Below are 26941 nucleotides of genomic sequence, written 5' to 3'. Positions count from 1 at the left end.
CTGCTGGGGGATAAGGGTCGGGGCCACGCGCACCCTGAATCTCCATCACGCACAGGGCACGGAGGCCACCCGAACCCACGTGCGTGGCGCCCCTCGGCGCACTGGCGGGCCACAGGGGGGCTGGCGGGCCTGGGCACCTCGGCGCAGGGGCCCCGCCTCTAGCTCAGAGCGTAGTTGAACTGGTTTGCGAACTTCCTGTGCTTCCTCCGGTCCATCTGGTCCAGGGCTGTGCTCACCCGCCGCATGGCCGCCCTGCAGGGAGAGGAGAGCAGAGCAGGGCAGGGCGTGACCGGGGGCCAGGTCTCGGGCTCCGGGACCACGGCCTGGCGCCGGTCCTGGGCAGCCGGGAACCACAGGGGGCAGCCCGAGCCCGAGGCGGCCCAGCCGGGGCCAGCTGCACCGTCCACGGGCACCCCTGCCCAGCTGGGGGTGGGGGTGGGGTGGGCGCAGGCCGTGACGTGAGGGCACGGCACTTGGACTCTGCCCGGCTCTGCGGGCCACACTCGGTGCCCTGCGTCTGGGCCTCGGGGAGACACGTGGGGGCGCACAGCACAAACAGGGGCGCAGAGCCCGCGGGCGCCCGGCCACGCTGACGGCAGCGTCTGGACTTGGTGGGGCCGTGCCCAGGAGGCAGCCACCCCCCCACCCCCCCGGGAGAGCTCCAGGCCACACAGCGGCTTTAGGGAGCCGGCCCTGGGCCCCACTCGGACAACACAGGGAAGCCGCGCCCCAGGCACGGCGCCCAGGGTGTCCTGGGGCTGGGGCCCAGCGTCCTCTGGACCCCAAAGGCCAGGCCAGGCGGCAGAGACCAGCGGGGGGCTCCACGTGGGCACCAGAAGCTGCCCACCTGCCCAGCTGCACTCAGGCCGACACAGAGCAGCGCCGGCCAGGAGACAGGAAGGACCCCCCTGCCCAGCACGCCGAGCTGAGCACCCTGCAGGGGCCCAGGGGGAGGCCCGCCGCATGGGCCTGCGAGGTCCTGGGGGATCCGGCCTCCTGCGGCTTCCGGGCACAAACGCCCTCGGTGCTTCCTGGCAGCACCTGGAATGTGGTGGGAGCCTCGGGCTGACCACAGCCGCAGGGCGGGCAGCAGGGCTGCTGGCCCGGCTACTCGGACCCTGCCCAGGCCCCGCCCACCGGGCTGGTCCAGCTGGGCCAGGAGATGCCCGCCCACTGGCCCTGAGAGCAGCACGCGGAGGGCCCGCCGTCCCAGTGGCACTGGCAGAGCGCCCTGGGCTGAGACCCACGCGGTGACCCCTGTCCTGCTGGCCTGGAGGACAGCTGGCCCCCCTGAAGTCGCCATGTGGACACCCCTGGGCCTGACCACGAGGGCCCTGCACAGCTGGAGCCCCAGGGCCCCTCCTTCCTGGATGCCGTGCGCCAGGCCCTGCTCCTGAGGGCCCGCCGTCCCTCCACCAACCGGGACACCTGTCCGTGCCCTGGGGGCGGGGGGTCACGGGGCAGGGTGCAGCAGGGGGCGCCCGCAGGCCGTGGGACGCTGGCGGTCTGGTCGCACCCCCAGACCCGGGCTCCGCAAGGGGCTCTCACTTGGCGAAGACCTTCCTGGCGATGCGTGCGCGGGCGGTGTCGGCCTGCTGCTTCAGGTTGGTGAGGCCGGGGCGCCGCCTCCTCCCGCCTCTGCCTCTCCCGCGGGCCCCGGACGAGCCGAGGTCCACGCCCACGGCCGCCTCCACGTCTCTCATCAGCTCAGGGTCCCGCCAGTCTGCAGAGAGACCCGAGACTCCAGAAAACGCCTGGTGCCCACAAGGGCGCCTCCCCCGGGCCCCCACCCCGTCCTGACGAGGGCCACCTGGCCCACCCACCACGGCAGCGGGGGGCGGGGAGGCCTGCTGGCCAGCCCTCACCGCCGCCGCCCCGGCGCTGCCCACGCAGGCCGGACTGGGCCCCACCAGACCCCCAGCTGTGGCCTCTTGACCCCCCTGCTGCCCAGGGGTGCGGCCCCACCGGGGGTCAGGGTGGGCGGGGCTAGGTTCGTAGGAGTCCCGAGGTGACCTGGCCCAGGTCCCAGCAACGAGTGTGCCCTTCGCCCAAAGGCCCCGCTGCCCCTGTGTGCGTCCCGCCTGGCCAGGCCACGAGGGGCAGCAGGCGGCTCGGGGGAGAGAACGTCCCCAGCCACAGGCCAGGCCGTGTGCTCACACGCAGGACCAACGAGAACTCCGTCGGAGGGGGTCTCTGGCCCAGGGCGGGGGCAGCGTGGGGGCCAGAGGCCGAGGCCCCAGCCCGCCAGGCCCTGCTCTGCGTCCCCAGTGGAGGCTGGTGCACTCCAGAAGGCCCCGGGGGTCCCCGAGACGCAGCCTCGGACCACCCGGCTGGCCAGGGAAGCCACCAGGCCCCTGGAGACCCGGCTCTGGGAGGGTGCGGGACACCCGCTGTGCGCACACGGAGCCCCACAGGCCGTGCACACGGAGCCCCACGGGCCGCGCGCAGGGCACGCCGGGCGGGGAGGAGCCGTGCGCCTCCCACAGACAGATGGCGTGGCCTCCCCGAGCCGATTTTTTGGAGTGAGGGAGAGCCGGGCGGCCCGGCTCAGATACAGAGACGATTAATCCAAGATTAAGGAAAACTGTCTGAACAGTTTATCTCCCGGTAATAAGAAGGCGTCACAGTTTAGGGCCCAGCGAACGGAGTGATTGTCTCAACACAACGGGAAGATGCGGGACGGAATGAGCATCTCAGGAAAACGAAGGAGCAATTTAAAAGCCTCTGAGGAAAATCAATAGGTGCCGGGGCGTGCGGCCTCCCTGCCGCCGGCCGGGGCTCGCGGCATTGTCGCAGAGGGGAGCGCCGGGAGGGAAAATTGCCCCGCGGGCGAGGGGGGCGCGATCGATACGCAGTTAGTGGGGAGATCCTATTTCACATCTGACTGGCCAGCGCGGCCGCGGCCGCACCTGTTGTTAACAAGTCGCCGCGGGCGGGGCCCAGACGCTCCCGGGGCTGACAGGAGGAGCAGGCACTCAATCTGCCCCGAGCTCGCGGCGGCAGGGGAGGCCGCGGCCTGCGGGTCGGCCCGAGGGTCAGCCTCCGGCCCCAGGCAGGGCCGCCCGGTGCCCACCCGGGGGTCAGGCGGAAGCCTCGCCTTCGCCTCCGAAGACGGAGAGGAAGGCCCCACCGGTGCTGGCCGCATGCTGCCGCTGGCCTCGGGGCTCTGCAGGGGGGACCCGGCCCCCAGGGCTCCCACGTGCTGCCCAGCCGGTGCCGCCGCTCCTGCAGGGCACCCCTCGGCCCCACCATCCGAGCCCCCAAGGGTGGGGGGGGGGCGCTGCTAGTCCCCCCGGGCACAGGTGCTGTGCGGTGAAGCCCCCGGCCGCCCGCAGGACGACAGGGAGGGGCTGCAGCCCACCGGCCATCTGATGGGGCGCTGGCCAGGAAACGGGGCCCTGGCTGACAGGAGCCCCACGGAGCCCCTGGAGACCCAGCGCCGTCGGCGGCCCCTGCCTGCCTCCCAGGCACGCAGGCACCACACGCGTCACACACACTCGAGGCCCGTGCACAGAACGTGCCCGCGCACACCACGCACACACAGCACGGCCCTGGGAGGGGGCAGGGCTTGGGGAGGGCCAGAGCCCGGGCAGAAACAAGTTTCCTCTAAGACTCAGCCAATTAGCTTTTCTCGCCTCGATTTCTTTTTTTAATTTATTTACTTACTGAGAGAAGAGGAGGAGACAGAGGGAGAGAAACATCCATGTGTGGTTGTCTCTTACACGCTCCCTAATGGGGACCTGGCCTGCAACCCAGGCCTGTGCCCTGACCGAGAACCGAACCGGCGACCCTTTGGTTCTCAGGCTGGTGCTCAATCCACTGAGCCACACCAGCCAGAGCTTCTTGACTCGATTTCTTCATCTGCTTAAGAACTCGGCTCAGCACCCAGATCCCACCAAACCAGCCGTGACAGGGGTTCCGGTGGTGGCTGTGCCCACACCTCCCACCGGGAGCACCCAAGAGACCCCACGGGCAATGCGGCCCCTGGGTGACCCTGCGGGAGCGGCAGGGAGTCAGACAGACACACGGAGCCCCCTGGGGGCCGCCCCCCTGGCCCCGGTGCCTACCTGGGCGCTGGGCCTGCCTCTGCAGCTGCTGCCTCTGCTCCCGAGCCCTGTCCTCCGGGCAGAGGGGCCGTCCCGCGTCATCTCTGGGGACGATCTTGCCGTGGAACGGGCACTGTGGCAAAGCCCAGTGGCTGTCATTGTCTGCGTCTCTGCTGCCTCGTGCTGCCCCCCCCCCCCAGAAGAAGGGCCCTGGGGCGTCGCCCTCTCGGAGTCGGGGGGGGGGGGGGCCTGGTGCCTGAGTCTGTTTGGCCAAAGTGACCACCCTCCCCGGCCCAGCGCCCAGCGCAGAGCCGGCAGGGTGTGTGTGGTGGGGGGAGAGGGGGAACGAGGAACGAGGAACGTGGGAGGGTCCTGCCTGGAGGGCTCCTGGCTGGGGCGGGGCCCTCCAGCCCAGCAGCCAAAGGGCTGCCGCAGCCAGGACAGGCACACCCAGGGTGGCGCCGCCCCACACCCGGGGCCTGGAGCCCAGCCCACCCTCAGGGGACCGGGCCCTGCCCAGCGGCCAAGGCAGCTGCCCCTCCAGCCCTGCAGCCCCCGCCCGGGGCCCCGCACCTTCAGCCGGTCCTGGCGCTCGCAGAGCTGGCCGTTGGGCTTTGGGGCTCGGCACCGGTGCCGCACGGGCTCGAACCGCCCCGCAAAGGTGATGCGGCGGCTGTGCAGCCCCTCGGAGGCCGCGGCGCTGGCCGCCTCCTCGTCCACCTCGCGGGGCCTCCAGAAGCGGTGCTGCGACTCGGCCCTGCGGCGGGCCAGGCCGTCAGGGGTGGCGCCGGGTGCGCCGGGCGCTGCCGGGGGCGGGCCCGGACCGGCAGCCATGGGGCAGGCGCCACCCATCCTGCGCCTGGTCACAGGCTTCGTGCGACGGGTGAGGGGGCACCACCGCCCCGGCCCTGGAGGACACGCGCCCCCTGGGCTGCGGTGCCACAGAGAACACAGGCCAGCAGGCCGGGGCGGTGCTCCAGAAGCTCCTGGCAGAGCCCAGGCCCAGCCCCGGGGACGGGGGACAGCCGGGGCACAGACAGGGGCGGCGGGGGCTGAATGGGCCCGAAGGGGGGGGCGCCCCGTGCCCCGGCGCCGGCTGCCTGGGAGGCGGCCCGGGACGTCTCCCCAGGGAGCGGCAGAGCCGGGCCCCCGCCCAGCTGCGCGTCCACCAGGCGGAGGCGGGGAGCAGGGTGGCCTCGCGCCCCTGGATGCACGCCCACCGGGTGTGCCCACACTCACTTGATGACCTTCACGGCTGTGGGCGGCTCCTGGCCCCAGGTGCACAGGTCCACCCCGAAGGGCAGGACGGGCGCCCGGGCACGCTCTGCGGCCAGCTTCCCGGCCTCCTCGGGCCCCAGCGGTGCCCTGCAGGGGCCACGGGGACAGAGCGGGACACGCTGACTCTGGGACCCTGGTTTGGGACCCCGGGTCAGCGTGCGGGACCGACGACCCCCCGCCCCCGTCGGGCTCTGGGGCAGCGCCGAGGCCCCGTGGTCAGTCGGGCACCACTGCCCCCAGGGACTGGTGCGGGGCACTGGCCCGGGTGCTCCAACGTCCACCCCTCCCACCCCAGAGCCTCAGGCCCTCCCCCGCCTGCTCCCGCTCGCCCTTGCCTGGGCACCGGGGCCGGCAGGGTTAGCCCGGCCCGGGGGCACCTCCGGGGCTGCCCTTAAGGAGCCACGCAGCCTCGGGAGACTGGGGAGGCAGGCCGTGGCCTGGGCGGAGGTGAGGGACCAGGACTCACCTGGGGCTCGGGCACGGGGCTGGGCTCACGGGGCCGCGGAGCCAGTGAGGCTGGGCGGCCGCAGAGGTGGGGTCGCTTGCCTCCTCGTCCATCCTCGCCCTCTTCCTCGCCTGCAAGTCCTGCGAGGCCGGGTCCGTCTCCGGCCCTGAAACACAGTTGTCTCCTCCTGGGCACTGCCCCCCAGACAGACACTGGGGGCACTGTGCTCTGAACCCCAGAGGGAGGGAAGGGGGTGACCAAAGGGTGAGGATGCAGCCCTCACATCTGTGAGCCACTCCCCTCAGCGGCCCACGGCTGCAGTCCGCCAAGGGCCTGCCCCCACCCGCCAGCCTAAGCCGCCGCGCCGGCAGCAGCGCGCCCACCCCCCACAGGACGCGGCTAGAGCCCCCCTTGGGCCAGGGTCCGCCCTCCTGTCCCGGGCACACAAGGGCGGCGCCTCCTGGTCCGCTGGCCGGTGGCGCCGCACCAGCACCCAGGTGGGCGCCCAGCCTGTACCCAGGAGCCAGGTCCCCATCTGGTGCCGGGAGCGTGCACGTGTGACAAACCACGGAGATCAACGGTGGGGGCAGACACGTGGAGCCTGCCTGGAAAAGCCCAGCCACTGTGAACGTGACGAGAGCAGTTTGCGTGACGCCGATGTCACCCGGCCGCCAAGGACAGTGGGCCGGAGTGCGCGAGCGTGTGAACAGTGACGCCCCCGGCTGCAGCTCTGGGCAGCCGGTGACCGGCAGCTTCGTCACGGGCACACGTCCGCTCACGCCTCGAGTCCCGTGTGGAGTTCTTGGGTGGACCGTCACATCGCCCAGGGGACTCGGCCCCCTACAGCCCCGAGCGGGCGCCCTGGGACTTCTGGCTTTTCCCAAAACCGAAATCACCTTCGGAAGGGCAGAGACTTCAGACCGCCGATGAGATTCAGGGGAGCGCACACGACGGGGCGGCTGACGGCGGCGGGGAGGACCGTGCGAGGTCCTCCCCCGACGGGGACCGGGGTGTCGCCGCCCCGTGCGCAGCATTTCCGGCGTCCGAGCGTCTCCCTCAGTCAGCGCCGCCTTGTCCCAGCGCGTGGCGCGGCCGGGGGCCTGGGGAGCGCGCCTCTCCAGTCAGCAAGGACACCGTCTGAGCAAAAGTCTTTATTTTCTTACCCTATTGAATGGCCCTTTTTAAAGCCAGCGGAAGAGAAGCTAATCTAGCAAGTAAAGGACGGAGACCGGTAAAAAACAAGACGGCCAATCAACAAGCACGGAGAACCACTGACCCCCTGCGGGCCAACCTGAAACCTGGGGACCGGTGACCGGGGGGACGAAGACCGGGTACAAGACGGGCCCCCCACGCTCAAAGCCCCTGCACCCTGCGGCCTGCACGAGGCCCTCCGCGGACCGTGGGCCAGCGGGGTGGGGACGCAGGGTAAGGAGAGGTTCCCTCTGCAGACAGGACCCGGAGGAGCCGAGGTCGGAGCTGCCGTCAGCGTGAGCGCCTGCTTGGTCACAGGGAGGGACCAGGGGACGGTGGGGGGTGCCAGCCCTCGGGTGCGATCCTGGCCTCAGAGCCCACCGGGGCCCCCACCCAGCAGCACGGCTGACGAGGAGGCCGGGCGAGGAGGCCGCCACAGCCCCCCCTGGAGCCCCGCCCTGCCCCGGCCTCGGAGGGTCCCGGCAGCGCTGGCCGGGAGAAGCCTGATGGGCCGAGGCACAGGGGTGCTTCCCCCAGGCCCAGCCCCCAGGGGGTGGAGGGGCTGCAGGGAGGACACTGCCAGGCCAGGCTGCCAGAAGGGTCACCTCTGCCTCGGGCCGAGGCTCCCCAGCAGGGCCAGCCGGGCAGGCTCACGGACCGGGCGGGGACGGCAGACTGCAGCAGCGCTCCGCCTGCAGGGACACCCACAGGCTTGGGGCACCTGGCCTGCCGCAAGGCCAGCACCGGGCGCACGTGGCCCACGAGCCTCTCACGGCAGCCGGCAGCCCGCCTGGTCCCAGGAGACCTCCCAGCCCTGCCCTCTGCCATGTGAGCGGGGGTCCACCCCCACTGCTTGGGGTCTCGCGCTGAAAGCAGGGGACACAGGGCAGAGCCACATGGAGGTGACCAGGTCCACCTCTGGCCACCGGAGGGCATGGCTGCGAGCCCCGGGGTGCTGTGAGCCCCGGGGTGCCCTGGGCAGGAGGCCGGGGTCCCCACCCGGCTCCGTCGTCAACACAGCATCCCAGGCCCCGCCGGCAAGAGCGCGCACACGCCCGCCCGGGACGCCCGGGAGGGAGCGGCTGGCCAGCGCGCGCCGGTGTCCGGTGTTCGGACGGACACGCGAGAGCCGGACATCAACGCGAGGGCCCCGAGCTACGAGGACGAAACGCACTCCTCGTCGATCTGTCGTTTCAGACACCGGAGAGGCGGGCGAGCGGGCGCCTTAGGGCAGGGTGGACGCTCGGGCCTGAGCACGTGCCTCCGCTCCCACGTTGCGGTGGGAGACCGGTCCCACCGGCACCCTGGCCGGGGGGAGGCCGGGGGGGGACTGAGGGGAGCAGACGCGGCCCTCAGGGAGGACTTGGCTCGGAGAGCGGGGGCCCGCGGGCCCACCGGGCGTCTGGTCAGGCCCAGGTCTCGGTGCGAACTGACTCCCGCGGCCCGAGCCCCCCGTTCCTGCTCCCATGGACCAGGGGGCCGCGGCCGCGGGGAGCACGGGGCTGGTGGGGCGGGGCGATCGATGGCGGGAAATGGAGCGGATGGGGCTGGCCCGGAGTTAGCCTCCCGCCTGACACCATCGATCGCACGGAGCGAGCGGCCTTGTAATTAAAATGTAAATTTGAGAGAGAGACGGCGCCTGACAGACGCCAGGGTTCAGGGGGGACAAGAGCCCCTCTGAAAACTCAGAGGTGAGAGCACTCGGCCCAGCCCCCGGCCGCCGGCATGGCGGGGCAGGGCCCCTTGGCGAGAACTGCCTGGGGCCACGGCCCATGGCCCCCCCAAGAGAGGAGATGGGCCCCGGCCCCCCCTCGGTGACCGGGCCTCAGAGCAAACCCAGGGCAGAGGGCGGGGGGACGGGGCGCGGTGCCTCTGGACCAGGACCCCCACCAGGACCTCCGCACAGGGCCCGGGAACCCCGCTCTGGACCCCGGGCTGCCGGTGCTCTCCACGGCCCGCCTGCCCGCAGCTGTCAAAGGACACTGGTGACCGGCCTGGGGCCCGGACCGCCCCCGCCCCCCGGCCCCCGCCCCTCCAGGCGCAGACGGACCGCCGTGAGCTGCCCAGAGCAGAGGGCCGACGCCTGCCCAAGGGCCGCGGGGTCTCTGCTGCCCGCATGAGGCGTCAACAGTCAGGCAGGCATCACCCGCCGCAGGAGCGTGGACGGCGGGTGACGGCCACAGGCTGTGGCCCGGCCAGAGCCCAGCCCCGGGGGAGCACAGAGGGACCCCTGCCCTCCGCGGGGGCCCAGTCAGGAGGAGGGGCCGCTGGGCCAGGTGCTGCAGAGACTGGGCAGTGTGGCCAGGGGCCCAGTGGGCTGTCCCCTGCAGTCCCGCCCCCTGCCCACCGCGCCAGCCGGGGCACAGGCTGGCAGTCAGTGTGCCAGGGTATGGCTTCAGCCCTCTGCCTCCGAGGCGCCTCGTGGGTGTTGGGTGTGGGGTGAGGCTCAGGCCCGAGGTCGGGCTGGGACTGGCAGCAGGTGTGGCCCGGCGGTAAAACGGGGGCCTGTGTGTGCATGCCGCGGTGGGGACCCCCAGGGCAGCCGCCACCCGGGGAGGGGACGGTCACACAGGGCAGGCAGGGACCAGACGCACGGAGGGGCGGGAGGCCCGCCTGCTGACCTGGAGTGGCGCCCCTGGCGGGCGCCGTCTCCACACGCGAGCGTCCACCCCAGCCCTCCCACAGGCTCGCCCTCCAGCTGCGCCCCCCCTGCACCCGCCACGTCTGCTCCCCCCAGCAGCCACGGGCCTGGATGGGGGAGCCTGAGCCCCGCCCCCAGAGGGCCCCAGCCCGGGTGCTGACGTGGCGCGTGGACGGCCTGCGGAGGCTGAACCGTCTGGACGGCAGAGACCGGGGGCCACGCCAGGCCCGGAGCCCTCGCCCCCTGTGGCCAGACCCCGGGGCTGCGAGCCCTCGAGTGGTATGGGGGGTGCTGCCTTGCTGGTGACACCCCCGGGAAGCAGCCATCGGGGATCCCGGGCCTGGAGACTGTGGGCGCCTCCCCATCCCGGGAGGCAGTGCCCACAGCAGGCCCCCGCGCTGCCCTAGGGACCACAGCCCAGCCCTGCGCTCACGCCCCAGGGCCGGGACCTCAGGCTCCCCAGTAGGGCGGCCCCGCGTCACAGCGGGTGGTCAGCGCAGGGGCCCTGTGCGGTCCTCCGTGGCCATCGGTGGCCCCCGCACTAACTGGCGGCAGGAATCCGCTGGGGCGGCCTCGGCAGGCCCCGGGCACGACCTCAGAGTGCCAGGTGCCAGGGAGAGCAGCGCCCGCACCACCAGCGGCCACCGTGACCTGCAGGGCCTCCCGGGCCGAGCTTGGCCACCCCCCCACCCCCGATCGGAGCTGTAGGTCCCACCCCTGAGGACACAGCCCAGGGACCCTCCCCCAGTGCCCCCCCCCTACTCACCGCCCTTGGGCCACAGGTGCTCGGGGACACAGGCCTCGTAGCCCTCCTTCTCGGGGACTTCCACGAAGTCGTCCTCGTCCTCGTCCTCGTCCCCCGGGGCTGCCGCCTGCGGGGACACCCCAGAACCTGCGTGGGCACAGCCGCCAGAGGCTGGAGGTCCCTGCACCCCAGTGGGGCGGGTCCTCCAGGCCGGGGCGTCAGCGTCGCCGGCTGAGCGTGCTGGCCTGCCCCCCACCGACCCCCGCGTCCCTGACCCCAGCAGCCCCGCGTGCCCCCCTCGGCGCCCGGGGCCCGACCCCGACCTGCGCCCTCCCAGCCGCCGAGCCTCGCCCTGCCTGGGGCCCGCGCCGCTCCAAAGCCGCACAGAGCAGGGTTCACGCCGGAAAGTCCCGGCCCCTGACATGCCCCCTTCCAGGCCCCGCCTCAGCTCAGCCCCTGGGCCACGCCCCACTCCGGCCTCGGGCGTGCTGACGGGACCACAGCCCTTGTGGAGCGTCCTGTCCCTCGGACAAGGTCACCTCCCCAGCCCGGGTCGGTGTGCGGGGGTCGCCAACGCTGCCCTGGAGGCGGTGCCCTCTGCCCTCCGCACGGGGGAGACCCAGGCCCCCCACCCTCTCTCTGGGCAGCACTGGCTCAGTGGGAGCAACAGCGCCCCTCGGGGGTCTGCGGCCCTCCCAGAAGAGGTCACCAACTACGTGGCCAACGGCCACGCACACACACCAGTGTGCCACAGACCCCAGGACCGGGCGTCCACGGCCAGCCCCACTCGGAAAACCCTCCGGGGCCGGCTCAGCCTCCGCCTCGCCCTGCCCCTCCCCGCTCAGGAGCGACCCCCCCCACCCCGGGACCCGTCCTTCCCCAGAGGGTCGCAGCAGGGGGCACCCAGAAGGCCCTGCCCCTGCCAGCCGGTGCTGTTCCTCGCTTCCGGCCTTCGCAGGCCAGGCGAGTGGCACACCCACCTCACCGCCGCCAACCGCAGCCCACCTGACGGAAGGGCCCGGAGGGGAGGCCCTGTCTGAGAAGCGCCCGCAACGGGGCGTCGGGGTGTCAGAGGCAAACTCGGAGACGAGGCCTCCAACACGGGCCCTGACACCCCCCGACAGCCTCGAGGACCGCAGCGGGGCGCCCGCACGGCTGCCCCCGGCCAGGGCGTCTCACCGGCCAACCGTGCCGGGCGTGGGGGCACCTGCGGGGTGGGCGCCGCCGCCCCCGAGGCCTAATCAGATGCAAATGCACTTTGTTTGGGTTCAGCCCGCAGCCCTGCGCCTGGAGGCGCGGGGACATTAATCACGGGAAACTGTAATTTTTGTTATCAGTCTAACACTGATCAAAAGGGAAGCCTGTCTCCGTCGCTGACCTGTGAAACGTCCCAATTATGCTCTTTGGAAACGACAGGGGCACTTAACTCCCGAGCCGAGCAAATGACGACGATCAATCACGTTTGAATAACAATGAGCCGCGGACCTGAAAATTATTTTTGTGCAGAGTCTCCCCAGGAATTTATGGAAGGTGGAGAGCGGCCCAAGGCTTCCGGCCGCGCGGCCCGGCCTGCGCAGCGTGCACGCCCCGGGCCGGGCAGAATTTATGCGTTTTAATTTTCTGAGCGGGGGACGAGGACCGGCCGGTGCTACAATGCAGAACAGGGACGCGGGCTTTAAACACGGGGTCGTTTCCATCAAACACCGGGGCGCGCTGCTCCCACCGCCGAACCTCCTGGGGACGCCCGTTCAGTTCTCGCTTCCTGAAACGCGCTCGGAGCCGAGTTGACTGCGGGGACCACGCCCCCTCCGGCGCCCCGACCGGAAGTGGGCGTCCCCCCTGACCCCCGACCCCGGGCCCTCCGTCCGCGAGTCCGCGCGGGGACCGGCGGGCAGCACCTGAGTGTGGGAGGGGCCGCGCCCTCCACAGGCACTGGGCCCGCAGGAACCACCTTCCCTCCTCGTGCCCCACGGCCAGCCCCCGGGAAGGCCCTGCCTGCCGACCGGGACCTGGCTCCGCGTCCACGGGCCGCCCTGGCGCCGGCTGCCGAAGACACGGCTCGAGGCCCACGGGCTCCTGCCGCCCACCCAGGGTCAGGGGACGGGGCTGGGCTCCAGAGGGGCTGCGTGTCAGGGGGTCCCCGGCAGTCACCGCTGCCCAGACAAGTCTGCAGCCCCTGCACGGGCCGCCCACCAGGCGCCCGCCAGGCGGGACTGTCCCCAGGACCTCAGAAACGGCACAGCCGGGGACACTGAGGCCCAGCCCTGAGCTCCTGGGGGCCAGCCCAGTGGTTCAAGGCAGCGTGGTGGCAACCTCCCACAAGGTCAGAGGGCAGGGGTGGGGTCAGAAGCCGGCACTGAGCCAGCGGCAGGGAGGCGCTGGGGACATGGAGTGGGGACAAGGACACCCCAGGTCCCCAGGAAGGAGGCCACAGCCCACGGAGGCCCCCTCCTGGCGGCACTGCAAGCGGACCTGGCCGCCTCGTCCGGGGGCCTTGAGGCCACGCCGGGCCCTGCGCCCATCGCCCCCACCCACGGGTGCAGCTGTGGCAGCCGGCCCGCCCCGCACAGAAGCCCGCCCGACACGCAGTCGCTGCAGGCGGCGGGGGGCCGGGGCGGGAGAGGGGGTGCCGAAGAGCGGATTCTCGCCGGAGCTAAGAGGATTTAGAAAAATGAGCCTCCGCAACCGTAATTAAACAGGCAGTAAAACGGCTAAAACACACAGCACCGTCCGTGTACGGGCGTCGGGCAGCGGGTCACTAATTATCTGAGCCGGCCGGGGAGCGCCGCCCGCCAGCATGCACCCGCGATGCAGCTGCGGCCGTTAAATAAATTTCGTGCGATCTAATTAACTCGGCGCGCAGTCTCAATTACTTTTCACCGGAGCCGCCGCCGCCGCCGCCGCCGCCCGGGTTGCGAGCGCCCCTCCACCGGGAGGCCGGGCCTCGCCAGAGGCGCGGCGCCCACCTGCGTTTGTCTCGGGCCTGACGGCTGCGCCTCCCACGCCCCTTCTCTCTCTCAGACTAAAAATTAAACGTGCTCAGCTGTGGTGGCCGCGTCCGGCGGCTATTTATATGCTAATGGCCTCCCTGAAGGCCGTGCAAATCGCCGGCCGGAGCCCCATCTCGGGGCATCTCCCCGCGCCTTCCCCCTGGAGGGCCCAGGACCACCACGGCGGCGGGCCCCTGAGCGGCCGGGGCTGCGCTGGAGGCGAGTCTGAGTCGTGGGTGCCGCCCCTGGAGGGCTGTCCCTCCCCCTCCCGGCCCGACGGCACCGGGCACCGCAGCAGGCGGGAGCTTCGTCTAGCCTGCCCCTGGGTCTGGGCGGGCAGCGGGCAGGCGGGTAAGGGTGCGCCCCTGACCCAGGAGACAACACGGGGTGGGGGGGGGCCTGCAGAGGAAGCCCTGGCCAGGGGTCACGCACCCTCTGCTCGGCCCGGGCTGCTCCAGGCGCCCGGGAGGCAGGGCTCAGCCCCAGGACGCTGTGGGGGGCAGCCTGCGGGGTGGCCCCTTCTTGGGAGGAAGACAAGGCCTGCACGACAGCCCTGACTCCGCGCCCCCACCTGTCGCACAGCCCCCCCCCCTCGCCGCCCCAGGGAGCAGCTGGGGAACTCGAGGGAGGACACGGGGTGGTGGGGGGGGGGGTCTGGAGCACCGGCGCCCTGGGAAAGCGAGGGGACTCGGCCCTGTCACAGCAGGGCAGGGAGCTGGCGGGCGGGCGGGCGGGGGAGGCCCGGCCGAGGCGCCCCAGGCCTCACGGGAGCGCCTACAGACCCCGCTCTGCTCTGGGCGCCCCCCTGAACCCGGCTCGGCCTTCAGCGTGATGGAGGGGCCGCGTCGCCAGGCAGGTTGTTTACTGGGCCTGCCGCGTCCAAGGTCCCCGCGTCGCTGATTTAGCTTCCCTGCCTCCCGGGAGCCTGACGCGCCCGACATTTCATCCCCCGTGTCTCCCGCTCTGTCCTTTCCGCCTGCAGCGCGCCGGGCCCCTAGGGCCGGCACAGAGTGCGTGGCCTGGCCCCACAGCCACCAGCAGACGCGGGAAACCCGGCGTGGGGTTGGCGGGTGGGCGGGGCGAGGTTGCTGGGAAGGCCGGGCGGCTGCTGCGCCCACGGGTGCTGGGCGGGGACAAGGGCAGCCCCCCCGCTCCCCCCGTGGGTGATTCTGCCGCTCAGACGGGTGAGCCGCACTGGAAAAGAACCCGCTGCTGACAGCACGAACGGACTGATGCTTGAGGTTGTCTTCCTCTGACTTACTGGGTGGTGAGGGACGACTGTTCTGTCAGTCACACAACACTCGGCGGTCTCAGCCGCACAGCCAAGCAGCAGGCAGTCCAGGAGCGCCCACAGGACGTCCCCCAGCGGGGCGGGCGCGGGGTCTCCCCACCAGCTTCCTACGGACCCAGGCAGACCGACCCCCGCCGGCCCCCAGGTGGATGTGCGAGCCCCTGCAGGAAGCCGCAGTGAGACCTGCTGAAGCAGCTTAGACTTCTCCAAGGACAGAGCACCTGCGTCGGACGGCACACGGTCCGCCGGAACCCGCAGCAGCAGCAGAGGCGGAAAGTCAAAAGAGAAAGCGGCCGCTGTCCCGTGGGGGCTGCCGGCCGCACAGTCCCAGGCAGCCCGGCGCCGACCTTCAGGGGACAGGCCACGGCCCCACCGGCCCTGGGCCAGGGGTCGCTGGAGCCCGAGCACGTACCCCGTCTCGGTCCCAGGTCTGTGTGCCGCCTGCCCAGTCAGCACGGACTCAGCCGGTTCTCTGCGCAGCGGGGCCCCAGCTGGGCGGGGAGAGCCCAGGCCGGGGACGGAGCCCCCAGGCCTTTCTCGGGAAAACCTGGAGCGAGCGCGGTCTCCGAGGACCCCCCCCCCCCCCCCGCCCAGTAGCAGCACCACCTCAACCAGCTCCTGGAGCAGTGTCTCAGCCCCCCCCCAACCCACTTCCTCCCGGGGAGGCTGAGCCGGGCCTTCCCGCCGGCTCCCCCCCCCCCCCCCCCCCCCGCCCCAGCAGCCCCGCGCAGCCCCCACACTGCACGCACGGGGCCGGCCTGAGTCCACCCGCCATCCCCAGGTCAGTCTCCACCCGGCTGGGCCTCCCGCCCTCCTCGCAGGCGGTGGCGTCTCGCCAACCTGCCAGCCCGGAGAGGCCCCTCGGGGTGGCCAGGCCTGGATGCCGCCCACTTCCCGCCCCGCCGGTCGCCCCCCAGATGCCCTGGGGGCAGCAGCAAGGCAGCCACCGGCAAGAGGTCCCATCACACAGGAGCTCGGAGGTGACAAGATGCGGGCGGCGGGGCCTGTGAGGGACTAGGGAGCCCATGGCCGCACAGGCAGACCCGCCCGGCTCACCGCACAGGCCCCGGGCCCAGCCACGAGCCCAGCCACGAGCCCGGCCCCCGCCAGCCTGCTGTGAGTGTCCCTCACTGGCTTGGGTTTGGAAGGAGAAAGACAAGGTCGCCCCCTGCTGGTCCCCAGGGGCTGCGCACCTGCAGAGTCGAGGAGGGACCCAACGCTCAGAAGCCGCCCTGGGGACCCGGGGCCTCCCTGTCCCAGTCCCTCACCCCTGGGGAGGCCCTGGGCTGGGCCTCGCCCTCCGTGCCAGGCCCTCGTGAGGAAGGAACAGGGTGCTTCAGGGCCCACGGCTCCCACCTAGAGGCTGAGCTCGGCCCACGGCACGCACCTCCCTGCCGGGCAGCCCCGCAGGCTCGATGTCCAGCTCCTGGGACCTCCGCAGGGCCGCCTCCAGGTCTGCCTTCAGGCCGATGGCGGCCTCTAAGTGGCCACGGTGCGTCCCCGCACGGGTGAAGAGCTGCCGGCAAGAGGGTCCATCACCTGGCGGGCCAGCCCCCGCCCCCAGCACCCCACTGGGCCCCCCAGCCCTCCCCACGCGCCTCACCTGGACCCAGGAGCACACGGCGGGCAGGAACTTGTTCCGGATGAGCTTCAGCATGTCCTGGGCCGACTGGATGACAGCGCAGTTGTCCTCGTCCGCCCGCACCCTCAGGCCGTCTGCACAGGGCGCGCGGGGTCACCAGAGGGCCCAGGGCCCAGGCAGGTCACCCGCAGTCCCGCCTGCCCCGCCCCAGGCACCCGGGGCCCCGACCCTCAGGTCCCAGGACGAGACTCACTGCCCCACAACTCCAGTGAAGATGGCTCCAGCCTGACCCCGACACCCCGCCGCTCCGGGCCGAGGCCTCCGTGGCTCCTCGGGGACAGACCGGCCGGCCTGTCCCTCAAGCCGCCCTCAGGGGGCCCCTAACCCTGGCCCCCACCCGGGCCGGCAGCCCCACCGCCTGCACTGGGCCGGCCCTGCTCCCAGCTCCTAGCTCCCAGCCACAGGCCGGCAGTTCCTGAGCCTCGCGGGGCTCTGGGCACTGAGGGGGGCGGGGACGGGCAGGATGCCCTGCAGCTACGAGCTGGCTGCCCACCCCCCCGGCCTGAGGACACACAGTGGGGGGGGGCAACCCCACCCACACCCACACCCAACGGGGATGGCAGCTGCCCGTGAGGAAGCGGCGCCCGGGGGGCGGGGCGCATGGAGCTCAGCCTCTGGGCCGGGCCGCCGGGGCCGCCTGGGGCTCGGAGAGCCGCGCCCCGAGTCTCTACAGACGTGGCAGGAACCCACGTCGCTCCCGGGCAGAGCGGGTGCTGCCCGAGCCCTGGGGCCACTCCCCGACCCTGGGGGCTGGGCAGTGCCCGCAGCCGCCCCAGGAGTCTCCGGGGCACTGGGCTCCCCCACCCGCCTCCTCACCTGCAGGTCACCACGAGGGGCGCAGGGCGGGGCCTGGGGACCCCACCCCAGCCTGAGGAGCCCCCGCCCCACCCGCGGCCCCGGGGAGTGTCCCGAGGGCTGTGGCCCGGGAGGCCAGGTGCAGTGGCGGCCGTGGGGGGCCGCGTCACCTGGGCGGAGCTCCAGGTCCAGCGTGTACTTGTGGGAGCCCAGCCCGTGGTGCCGCAGGAACTCCTCCGGGTCGCTGTCATCGCTGTCGTCCTCGTCCTCCTCCTCCTCCTCTTCGTCCTCCGAGGGGGCCCCGGTGCAGGCCAGGCGCGGCCCCTCCCCGCCGGGGGCCCCGGCAGGGCGAGCGCAGTCGGGCAGGGTCTTGCTGCAGCACGGCTGCTCCCCGTCTCCAGGGTCGGCGGTGCCAGCGGGGCGGGCCGTGGCGGGGGGGGCGGCCCCCGGGCAGGGCCCCAGGTCGAAGGGCAGCAGCAGCCGGAAGCAGCTGTCTGCCTCCACCAGGCAGCCCCGGATCTCTTCGGACATCTCTGCGAAGACCACGAAGTGGCCTGCTGGGCGCTTCCCGGACAGCTCCACCTCCCAAGGCGGGAGGGCCCCGGACACGGCAGCGTGTCCGAGGGAGGCCTCCCCCAGCAGGGCCCACGTCCTGGCCCTGAAGGTCAGCGGAGGCTTGGTGGCTGCTGGAGGGACAGCCTGGCCGCTGCAGCTGTGGGGCCGGCCCGCCCACATGCCGGTGCCCCCAGGGCCGCCTCAGTGCCCCTGTGAGCACCACTCGGGGCGAGCTGCCACGGGCAGGACGCGTGGGAGGGCAGGGCCAGCGAGGGCCAGGGGGACACACGTCCCGTCCTCCAGCCCCAGCGCACCTGCACCACCCCCCACTGGGCCTCTCCCACCCGGGGCCCCGCACCCCACTCTGTGCCCCCTGCACGGCCTGGCCACTCCCTGGTCCTCACACCCCGGCGCCAGAGAGCAAACGCTGGAGTCTGGGGGAGGGGCTGCAAGAGCGAGAAAGGCCAGGGAAACGCAGGGGTGAAGAAGCTCAGACCAGAGCGGCCCCAGGCCCCGTGTCTCTCCTCCCCAGCCTGGCCAGCCGAGCCCCCAAGGGTGCGGGCGAGGCGAGGGCGCCGACCAGGAGCGGCTCCTGGGGCAGGGAGGGCCCTCGCCCCAGCCGGCGCGTCCCGCTGCGGCCCCGCGCCTCCAGCCAGGCCCCAGCACCTCACCCTGCATCTCTCGCACGGCCTGCTCGGACCTTTGCCGGTAGATGCGGTCCAGGCGCCTCTGCCTCTCCTCCTCCCGCTTCCTCTCCGCCGGCGTCCGGGCGTCCACGTCCTGAAAGTCCACCTGAGCGGGGCAGACAAAGGCCAGGGCGCAGGCCCGGGCTTCAGGCTTGGTCCCCGGCTGGCAGCACAGGAGAGGCAGCTGGTTGGTGTTTCCCTCTCGTGCCGGTGTGTGTGTGTGTGTGTGTGCGTGTCTCCCCCCGCCTTCCCCTCTCTCTAAAAATAAATACACTTAAGGGTTTTTTAAAAATCAATTTAAAAAATGGCCTGGCTGGTACGGCTCCATGGACTGAGCCTGGCCTGCCAACCGAAGTCACCAGCTCGATCCCTGGGCCTGGGCTGCAGGCCAGGCCCCGAGACGGGGGCGTGCGCGAGGCAACCAGCCGATGTTTCTCTCCCTCTCTCTCTCCCTTCCTTCCCCCTCTCTAAGACCAAATAAAGTCTCAACAAACAAACAAAAGGAAAAAAAACGGCCAAAGAGGAGACCCGGCAGCCCCCGCACACGGCCCGACCTCGGGGGTGTCTCCAGTTCGGTGCCGGACGCACTGGCTTCCAGGGAGCCGCTGGCCTGCGGGTTGGGTCCCTGGGGACAGCACGGCCAGCAGCACCCCGACAAGGGGTGATGGGGAGCCCCGGCCCCAGCTGCTGCAGCAGAAGGGTGCTGGCTCCGACCAGCAGGCAGGGCAGGGCTGGCCGCACCCCGGGGCCTGAGCACACCTCTGAGCACACACAGGCCCTGGGAGTGCAGCGGGGGTGGCAGCACCCCCCGGGCTGGGCGCAGAGACAGGTGGGGGGCCCGGGTGACCACAAAGTCTGCGGGTGGTCCCCAGAGAGCGGGAGGTCACCGCCGAGAAGGGCGGTGTCTGAGAAGCTGAGTCCACTGCTCTGTGTCTCACTGGCCCACCCAGGAGCCAGGCCCACAGGGCTCAGCTCCACACCTCCCCCCCAGGACAAGCTTCCAGCTTCCCCCTTCTGCGGAGCCTGGCCCCACCTGCTGGTGACTCGCAGGCCTGCTTGGTCTGCAGCCCTGGCCCAGCAGCGGAGTGTCCAGGTACGCCCATCCACAGAGACACCCCTGCCAAGGCCCACCCACCTGCTGGCTGTGTTTCAAGAAGTGGTAGCCCAAGGCGAGCTTCTTATAGGCCGCGCCAAACTTCTCATTCCAGCCCTGGACAGCCAGGGTGACGGCCTGCTTCAGCCTCCGGGCCACCTCCTGGGGCGGCGGCAGGGGCTTCCTGTGGTCAGTGCCCAGGGTAAGCTCCAGGAACTCCTGGAAGTTGGACACGACCAGCACCCTGAACAGGTGCGACCGGCCGAAGAGCTCGCCCACGATCTGGAAGGCGGAGAGGCGGACCTCGGCGTGCTCCCGGCTCAGCTGGGCCATCAGCAGGTGGTAGGCGCGGCTCAGCTGCTCCTCCGACGACCTGCAGAGGCCAGCGGTCCTCACCAAGTGCCGACGCTTGGGGACACGGCAGTTAAACGCCGTGTGCGGACAGTATTCATGGGGGCAGGGACGCGCACCCTCTGCCAGGTCCCACTCGCCCCTTCGAGGGCCACGCCCGGTCCCTGCCTGCGTCTGTGAAACCCACAAGCCAAGGAGGTGGGGCAGGCCCTGGCCAGGTGGGTCGGTGGGTTGGAGCATCATCTCGTGCACCCAAAGGTCCCGGGTTCGACCCCTGGCCGGGCACCTATGAGAGGCAACCCATGTTTCTCTCTCTTCCCTTCCCCTTCCTCTCTTTCTAAAGTGAATAAACCTATTCTCAGGTGAGAATTTAAAAAGTGGTTTTTATGTTTTAAAATAGTAGACGTCAAAGGTCATACTTCACGCCACGTGAAGACTAGATGAGGCCTCAGGGCCGGTGCCCGAGAAGCCTCCTGAGGCGGCCCTGCCGCCCGCTCTCACCCCCCGGCCTGCTCGGCGGCGCCCCCCGCAGACTGCGAGCCGCCCCTGCCCCGGGAGCCACCGCTGCCAAGGGTTTTCTGGGCCTACAGGGAGACGCGGTCTCCGGCTTTGTAAACCCAGGCTAAGACCAATGCTCCCGGGGTCTGAGGGGCTCTCAAGAGACCCCAGCCCCCCTGTGTGCAGCGGGAGAAGGGCGGGGTGGGCAGACAGGTCCTGCTGCGCTGAGGGGCCACCCACCCACCCACCGGGGATGTCCCATTTCCCACCATCACAAGTTCCAACAGGAGAGAGAGAAACGTGGACTCATCTCTGAGTCACATGTGTGCGCTGACACACACAAAGGGGGTGCTCTGTCCCTGACACAGGGGAGCGGACAAAGACACAACCAGCCACAGCCCTCACGTGTGCCCCCAACACCACCCCCCACCCTGGGGCCACAGCCCCGGGACACCCCAGCACCAGGGGTACGGTGCTGGGTGTGTGCTTTGGGGGCTCTCGCCCAGCAGGCGCGGGTGGGCAGGGCGAGGTGCACGCAGGCGTGGCCTGGGGGAAGCCTCACACACCACCCAGGCAGCACAGACTCGCTGGGCCAGCCTGTCGCCGTGGACTGCTGAACCCTGAGGCGTACTTGCAGATTTTCTTCAGCTCCTTCATCTTCTCCGCGTTCAGCTGCGGCTCTCCCGAGGTCGTGAGGTCCTCGACCAGCTCTGACAGTCTTTGGTCCATGTCTAAAAACACACGAGGCGGAGCTGCTCAGGGGTCACCTCGCGCTTCCCAGTTCCCAGTCCTACTGCCCACGGTGCCCCGAGCTGGAGGTGGGGCGCCGAGGACGGGGCCCTGGGCCCCGGCCCGCGTGGGGTGGCCTGCTGGAAGCTGAGCTCTAACCATTCACGGTGACGGTCCGGGCGAGGCGGACTCGCCGCCCCGGGGGGTCACCGGGAAAAGGGCACCGGGGGAACGCTAACGGCGGCGCTCTCCGATCGCGGCGGAGTGGGCGCGGCGGCGGCGGCAGCTGCGTTTCCAAACGCGCGCGTTAGAGGAGAGACCGTGGCGTCTTCGTGCACGTGAGCTTTCCCCCCGCGGGACTGTGTCCCCTTCTCCCTCGCCGGCACCGCTGAGCCCAGACGCACGGGGCTCCGCCTCCGGGGAGGGAGCTGCCAGCCGCGGACCTCCTAAGGGGACCGGACTGGCGCTAGGGAGCCCCCTGGGGGCCAGGTGCGGGGCTGGCAGGGCGCGGCCGGCCGCCGGAGCCGAGGCGGGGCGGGCTGCGGACTCGGCCTCACTAGCTGGAAGGAGGGGCCGGCCGGGCAGGTGTGCGCGGGGAGGGGGAGGCGGAGGGGGAGGTGGAGGGGGCGTCCCGAGGACGGGCCTGCGGCCCCGCCCCTGCGGCCCCCAAGGCGGAACTCGCACCCCCCGCCCAACACTGCGGCCACCCACAACCTACCGCGCCAACAGGTCGCTCGCTTCGCCCCGCCCCTTCCGGCCGACGCCCCGCCCCCTGCCATGTGCCCCAGGTCGCTGCAGTCATTGGCTCGCCCTGGCTCCGGCGGCACGCCGAGGTCAGTGAGGCTCTAACCGCTTCTATCGCCCGACGAAGCCGCTCTCACGTTATCCCCGCCTCTTCCGGCGGAGGGCCCGCCTCCCACTAGTTCCCTCTAGCTCGCAGCCAATGGTTGGCCCGGACGCTGGAGACGGGCGAGGCGGAGGTCTGCGCGGACACGCAGGCGCGCTCCCGGCGGGGGCGGGGCGGGGTGCAGCGTCCCGGGAGGAGGACGTGCGAGAAAAAGGGAGCCGGAGGGCGCAACGTGTTCTTAAAGGAGCCGCGGGCGCGGCCGTCGGCAGGTTCTGGCCCGGGGAGTGCAGCCGGGTGTGCGCGACACGGCCACCAGGAGGCTCGAGGTCCCCGGGCCCTGTTCTGCGATCACACGGCTGGGTCGGTTGGGAGCGGGCGCGTGTTTCTGCTGGCGAGCACGGAGCCACTGTCCCCGCTGCCTGGAGGGGCTGAGACGGGACGGGCGCTGCCCCTGGGGAGCGGGCGGTCCCATGGGACCCGACGTGGAGGTGGAAAGGGGCGGGCAGGCGGAAGGTCTGCAGCCCGCAGGGAGGGGCGGGATGGCCCGGTCCCTGACCCCCAAAGATGTGAGCCCGCGGGACCATTACAGGCACCGCTTCCGGGCCATGCATCCTGGGGCATCCGGGGCCACGTCCCCTCGGGGATCCACCTCTGCATGTGGGCCGCCCTCCCCGGCCCTCGACCCTCCCTGGGCTCATCTTTCCCCAGGAAGCCCCTCGCCCATGCACATGTCCAGGTGTGCGCACCCCAGTCTCCCGCCCGTGTCCTCGGAGGCTGGGTGGGTCTGTGTGTGAGAGCGCACCCTTGATTTTGAGTTGCTCCCAGTGCAGCCTGGGAACCGGGACACCCAGATAATAGAGCCCCAGACCCAGACCCGCGGTCCAGCTGCACTGGGCCTGTGCACCCAGGTGTTTCCCAGGCAGCCCGACCTGGCCATCACCTACCTGCTCTCCAGGGCTGCACCCTCCGAGGCTCTCTCGGAGGGGTCACCCTCACACCGGGCACAGCCAGGCCCCTGCGCCCATCACTGTAGGGCCCAAGGGGTCCTCAGGACAAGACCTGGAGTCCCCCCTCTGCCCTTCCCTTGCGCTCTGTCCTGGGCCACCTTGTCGCCTGCCTCGGCTGCACCCCTCCAGGTTCTGCCTCTGCCTTTCCCACGGGAAGCCCTGCCTGCGCCCAGGGCCTCGGGCCTCTCCTGGCCTTCTGCCCCGTACTCGAGCAGCAGACTGGGAGTTTCCTGCGGCAGCGGAACGGGACGAGAGCACCGAGGTTGGAGGCCACATGGAGGCGTGGGCATGTGTGTCCACAGCATCACTGTCCTGAGTGGCCAACGGTGGGAACACCCCAATGTCTGTCGACAGGTGGACAACACACTGTGTCTCCTTCGCCCTAAAAACATCACCACAAATGAGAGAAGCCAGACAAGAGACCAGGTATCCTGGCTGCACTTGCACGAAACGTCCAGAAAGACAAGTCCCCAGGCACAGATGTGGACGAGGGTGTGTGAGGGCAGGAGGGCGGGGCGAGCCCTCGCCGCTGGGCAGGGGGCCCTTTGTGGGCTGACCCACAGCGAGAGGTGGTGGCCGCACCACCCGGCGGTCACGGCACTGAAACCCAGAGTGTATGTTTGGAAAGGGTGGCTTCTGCGGCGTGTGAGTCACACCTTGAAAAGGCTGCCATTAAACAGAAGCGGTCGGTGCCCCCAGCGCCAGCCGCCCCGCGCCTGTCCAGGCCTGCAGTTGCTCCAGCAGCACCTTCGTTCTCCCGTCCTGATAAAACCCTCCTGTCCGTTGTCACTCTCCAACCTGTTGCCTCTGGCTCCTCTTCTGCATCAGAATCCCTGGAGAGAGCTGTGCGGCTGCCCTTTCCTCATGGTCTCCCCACTGTGCCGGCGTCCGCCCCATTGCCCCTGCCTTCGTGTGGCTCAGCGTCTCCTGTGCACACACCTGCACAGCCTCCTCTCGGCCTCCCTCCCGCCCCACGCCCAGTCCACTCTGAAACCTGACAGCCCCACTCCCAGCATGCTCGCGATGGGAGCCCCTCCCACCACACTATTGCCACCACCAGGTCGCAGCCACCACCCCCAGTGGGCCCCATTTCAGCCTTTGCCCTTGCAGTCCGTTCTTCAGCCTCCAGAGTGACCCCTAAAGCCTAAGGTCAGATCCCAGGACCCTTTCGCCCCTGCCCTGGCTCCCGTCCCAGAGAACACGAAACCTTTCACACTATGCACAGGGCCTCCCTGGCCCCCAAAAGCGATTCTTTGAAGTGACCTGTAAAATCGATGAGCCCTCGGCTGGACTGAGCAGTAGGAAGAGAAGTGGCAGAGGCCCCGGGTCGGGGGACATCGGGGTGTGCTGCAGACAGCTCACCTGCCAAGCTCTGCCCATCGACACGGGCCACATGGCCCCGTGCAAAGGGCCACCCAGAGCCGCCTCAGAACTCGAGGGCTGGCGAGCCAGGCCACCACCACAGGGACTTCCGCAGGTGCAGGGAAGCACATCTGACAGTTCTGGCGTCCGTCCTCGGGAAGAGGGAATGAGGAGTGGTTGTTCTCATCCCGACGGAGCACAGGTCCCACAACCTGCCAAAACGTGGTCTGCCAGACACCAGCGACTGGGTGACCTCAGCAGTCCCCCCTCCGCACACCAGGCCTGTGGGCAGCTGCGGGTGGCAGGAGTCAGAAAGGGTGTAGACAGGAGCAGGGGCCCTGCAGAGTTTGTCTATAAGTCCGGGATGCTCTAAATTTTACCAAGACGCCACTAGCCAGACACGTGAGTTTAGTGAAGCCACGGGACACGGTCAACATACAAAGTCAGTTACACGTCACCTACCACACAGGAACACGCTGTCCGGTTAAACTCAAAAATCACGTTTGCAACAGCCGTAACAATCACAACGTGCCTAGGGGTAACTGTGTGCCCCAAAACTGGAGTGTGGGTGGCGGCGTGGGGTGGCCCCGTGTCCATGGATTGGGGCGCTGGGGGCTGTCAGTGCTCTGTTCTCCGTTGTTTTGCTGGGTGTCTTTTTAGGGAGGGGGAAACACAGGGAGGGAGACATCCATCCATCAGATGCCTCTCATGCGCACCCTAGCTGTGAGCTGAACCCCACAACCCCGGCACGTGCCCTGACCGGGAGTCAACCGGCTACCTTCCGCCTTGCAGGACGACACCCAGCCCCCGAACCACGCCAGTCAGGGCCACTCGAGACTCAGTCCGTTACGGGCCCAGTTGTGAGGCCCCGCCCTGCATGACTGTATATGGAGGTGGTTGTGGTTAAGTGAGGTCACAAGGGCAGAGCTCCACTGCCACAGGCCTGCTGCTCAGGGCTCCTCCTGAGAAGAAGGGTGGGTGTCCTCCTTCGCCCCAGGGAGAGGGGCCTGGCCAGGAACCAGCTGCTGGCACCTCGGTCTTGGGCTTCCGGCCCCAGAACCGAGGAACGACCTTTCGGTTGTGAAGGCTGAACAGACTGACCGTCCCACCCAGAGGTGCAGCTTCAGGAAGATCGTAGTTGGAATCCCAGCACTTTTTAAAAAACAGACTTTTACAAGCCGATTCTAACCTTTATGTGGAAAAGCCGAAACAACTTTGAAAAAGTAGGAAGTGTCACAAAAAAGACATACTCCTCCCCCCGTTCAAGACTGGCCTCAGAGCTGCAACAGCCAGCATCCTGGGGGGCTGGGGGGAGGGGCGTGGCACCATTCAGCGCTGGCACGGAACGGGGCACCCAGCGACAGACCCAGGAGGTCCAGCCGGGGTCTGGTTAACGAGGACTCCAGTGAATGACGACTTTTCGCTCCACGCAGGAGGGCGCCGCGGTGGGTCCCAGGCCTAAACGTGAGAGCGAAGCCCAGCCCTCCCGGGAGACGGGAGGGTTAGTAGCACCTTGACCTGCAGCGGGCACGCACTTCTCAGAGCACAGAAAGGCACTGGACAGTGGAGAATCGACGCACTCGACTGAGATGAAAGCCTCTGCCCATCGAAGGAACAGCCCACGAAGTGTGAGAGGCCCTGGCGCCAGACCTGCCCAGAGCACCTCGAGGGTCCTGCAGAACAAGGGGCAGTCCGTGCTGTGCTGAGCGGCAGGCAGACAGGCAGGTGGTCGGAGCAGCTCGCCAGGAAGAGCCAGGAGTCGCCAGCGGTCAGGAGCCGGCAGCCCCCGCCCCAGCGCGCCGGCCACACACCGAGGTGGGCACGGCAGCACCGTGGGCGGACAGGGCGCGGCCCGGGGGCCTCCCAGGCGGCTGCCGCTCTGGAGGAACATGGGCCTCGTGCAGGTGGACGCACAGTGACGCCGTGCCGGGGAGGGCCTGCCGGACGAGAGCCCAGAGAAGGGAGGGCACTGTCCAGAGATGCCCAGCAGCACCCACTGCAGGCGGGACTTGGACACAGACCAGACGTCCGTCACGAAGAGGCTGGACGAGTGGCGTGGGGTTGGTTACGGGACGGTCACCACTAAGCCAGGCGTGGGTGGCCAGGTGCGTGGGACGGCCCTGGGCCTTACCCGGTGACCTGTCGGCGCCCGGCAGAGCAGAGCTCTAGGACAGGGACTGACCGGTCATTGCCGGCCGGGGTGGCGCGTGGCCAGTCTGGGGGAGTCTCGGTGACGCTTTAGAGGTCTGGGAAGGCTGCAGCTGGGCTCGGGGGCACCACACTCCTCAGGACTTGCCGAGCTGCTTAGGGCCTGTGTTGGTGTGTGTGTCCACACCGCAGTCAGAACCCCGAGTGAGCCGAGAGGAGGGTGCCCAGCCACCGAGCATGTGCCGCAGGCAGCCTCCCACGCCTGGTGGGGAGCCCGGAACCTTGCCCTGGCCAGCTGTGTCCGGTGCCCCTGCAGATGAGTGTGTGAGCCACGCCCACCACTGGCAGAGCGGACGGCCACTGTGCTTTCGCCCCGTAGGCACTGCCCAGCAGGAGAGGACTGGCTCAGACCACCAGGCCCACTGTCAGGAGCCACTCTGCCACTCTGTGTCCACCAGGTGCAAAAACTGGCTGAACCATTGTGACAATGGCCGGTCCCTGTGGGGACGCCGACAGGGAAGGCCCTGGGCTCCTTGGGCTGGACAGGTCTGGGGGCTGCAGGCCTGCACACCTGCTATTTACTTTGGTAAGAAGGTAAGCA

At 70.2% G+C, this 26941-nt stretch overlaps 1 protein-coding gene across 2 annotated transcripts; it reads right to left on the bottom strand.

Moving 5' to 3' along the window:
* Nucleotides 1-56: 56 nt before the first annotated feature.
* Nucleotides 57-21833, bottom strand: UVSSA (UV stimulated scaffold protein A). 2 transcript variants are annotated; one of them, XM_028503856.2, is made up of 14 exons: nt 21695-21833; nt 20879-20978; nt 19441-19771; nt 18291-18411; nt 17235-17597; nt 16231-16343; nt 16015-16143; nt 10368-10473; nt 5791-5935; nt 5286-5411; nt 4620-4803; nt 4068-4179; nt 1549-1723; nt 57-252 (listed from the first exon to the last, which is right to left on the bottom strand). In XM_028503856.2, exons 1-14 carry the CDS (start codon nt 21753-21755, stop codon nt 159-161), a joined length of 2160 nt encoding a protein of 719 aa, XP_028359657.2. In that variant the 5' UTR covers nt 21756-21833; the 3' UTR covers nt 57-158. The 2 variants fall into 2 exon arrangements, with proteins under 2 accessions (XP_028359657.2, XP_035873809.1); XM_036017916.1 differs by lacking the exon at nt 16015-16143.
* Nucleotides 21834-26941: the final 5108 nt, after the last annotated feature.

This window comes from Phyllostomus discolor, chromosome 1 (genome assembly GCF_004126475.2).
Source record: "Phyllostomus discolor isolate MPI-MPIP mPhyDis1 chromosome 1, mPhyDis1.pri.v3, whole genome shotgun sequence".
Lineage (NCBI taxonomy): Eukaryota > Metazoa > Chordata > Mammalia > Chiroptera > Phyllostomidae > Phyllostomus > Phyllostomus discolor.
Note: the sequence above shows the minus strand (reverse complement) of the source record. Positions and strands in the feature narration are given on the sequence as shown.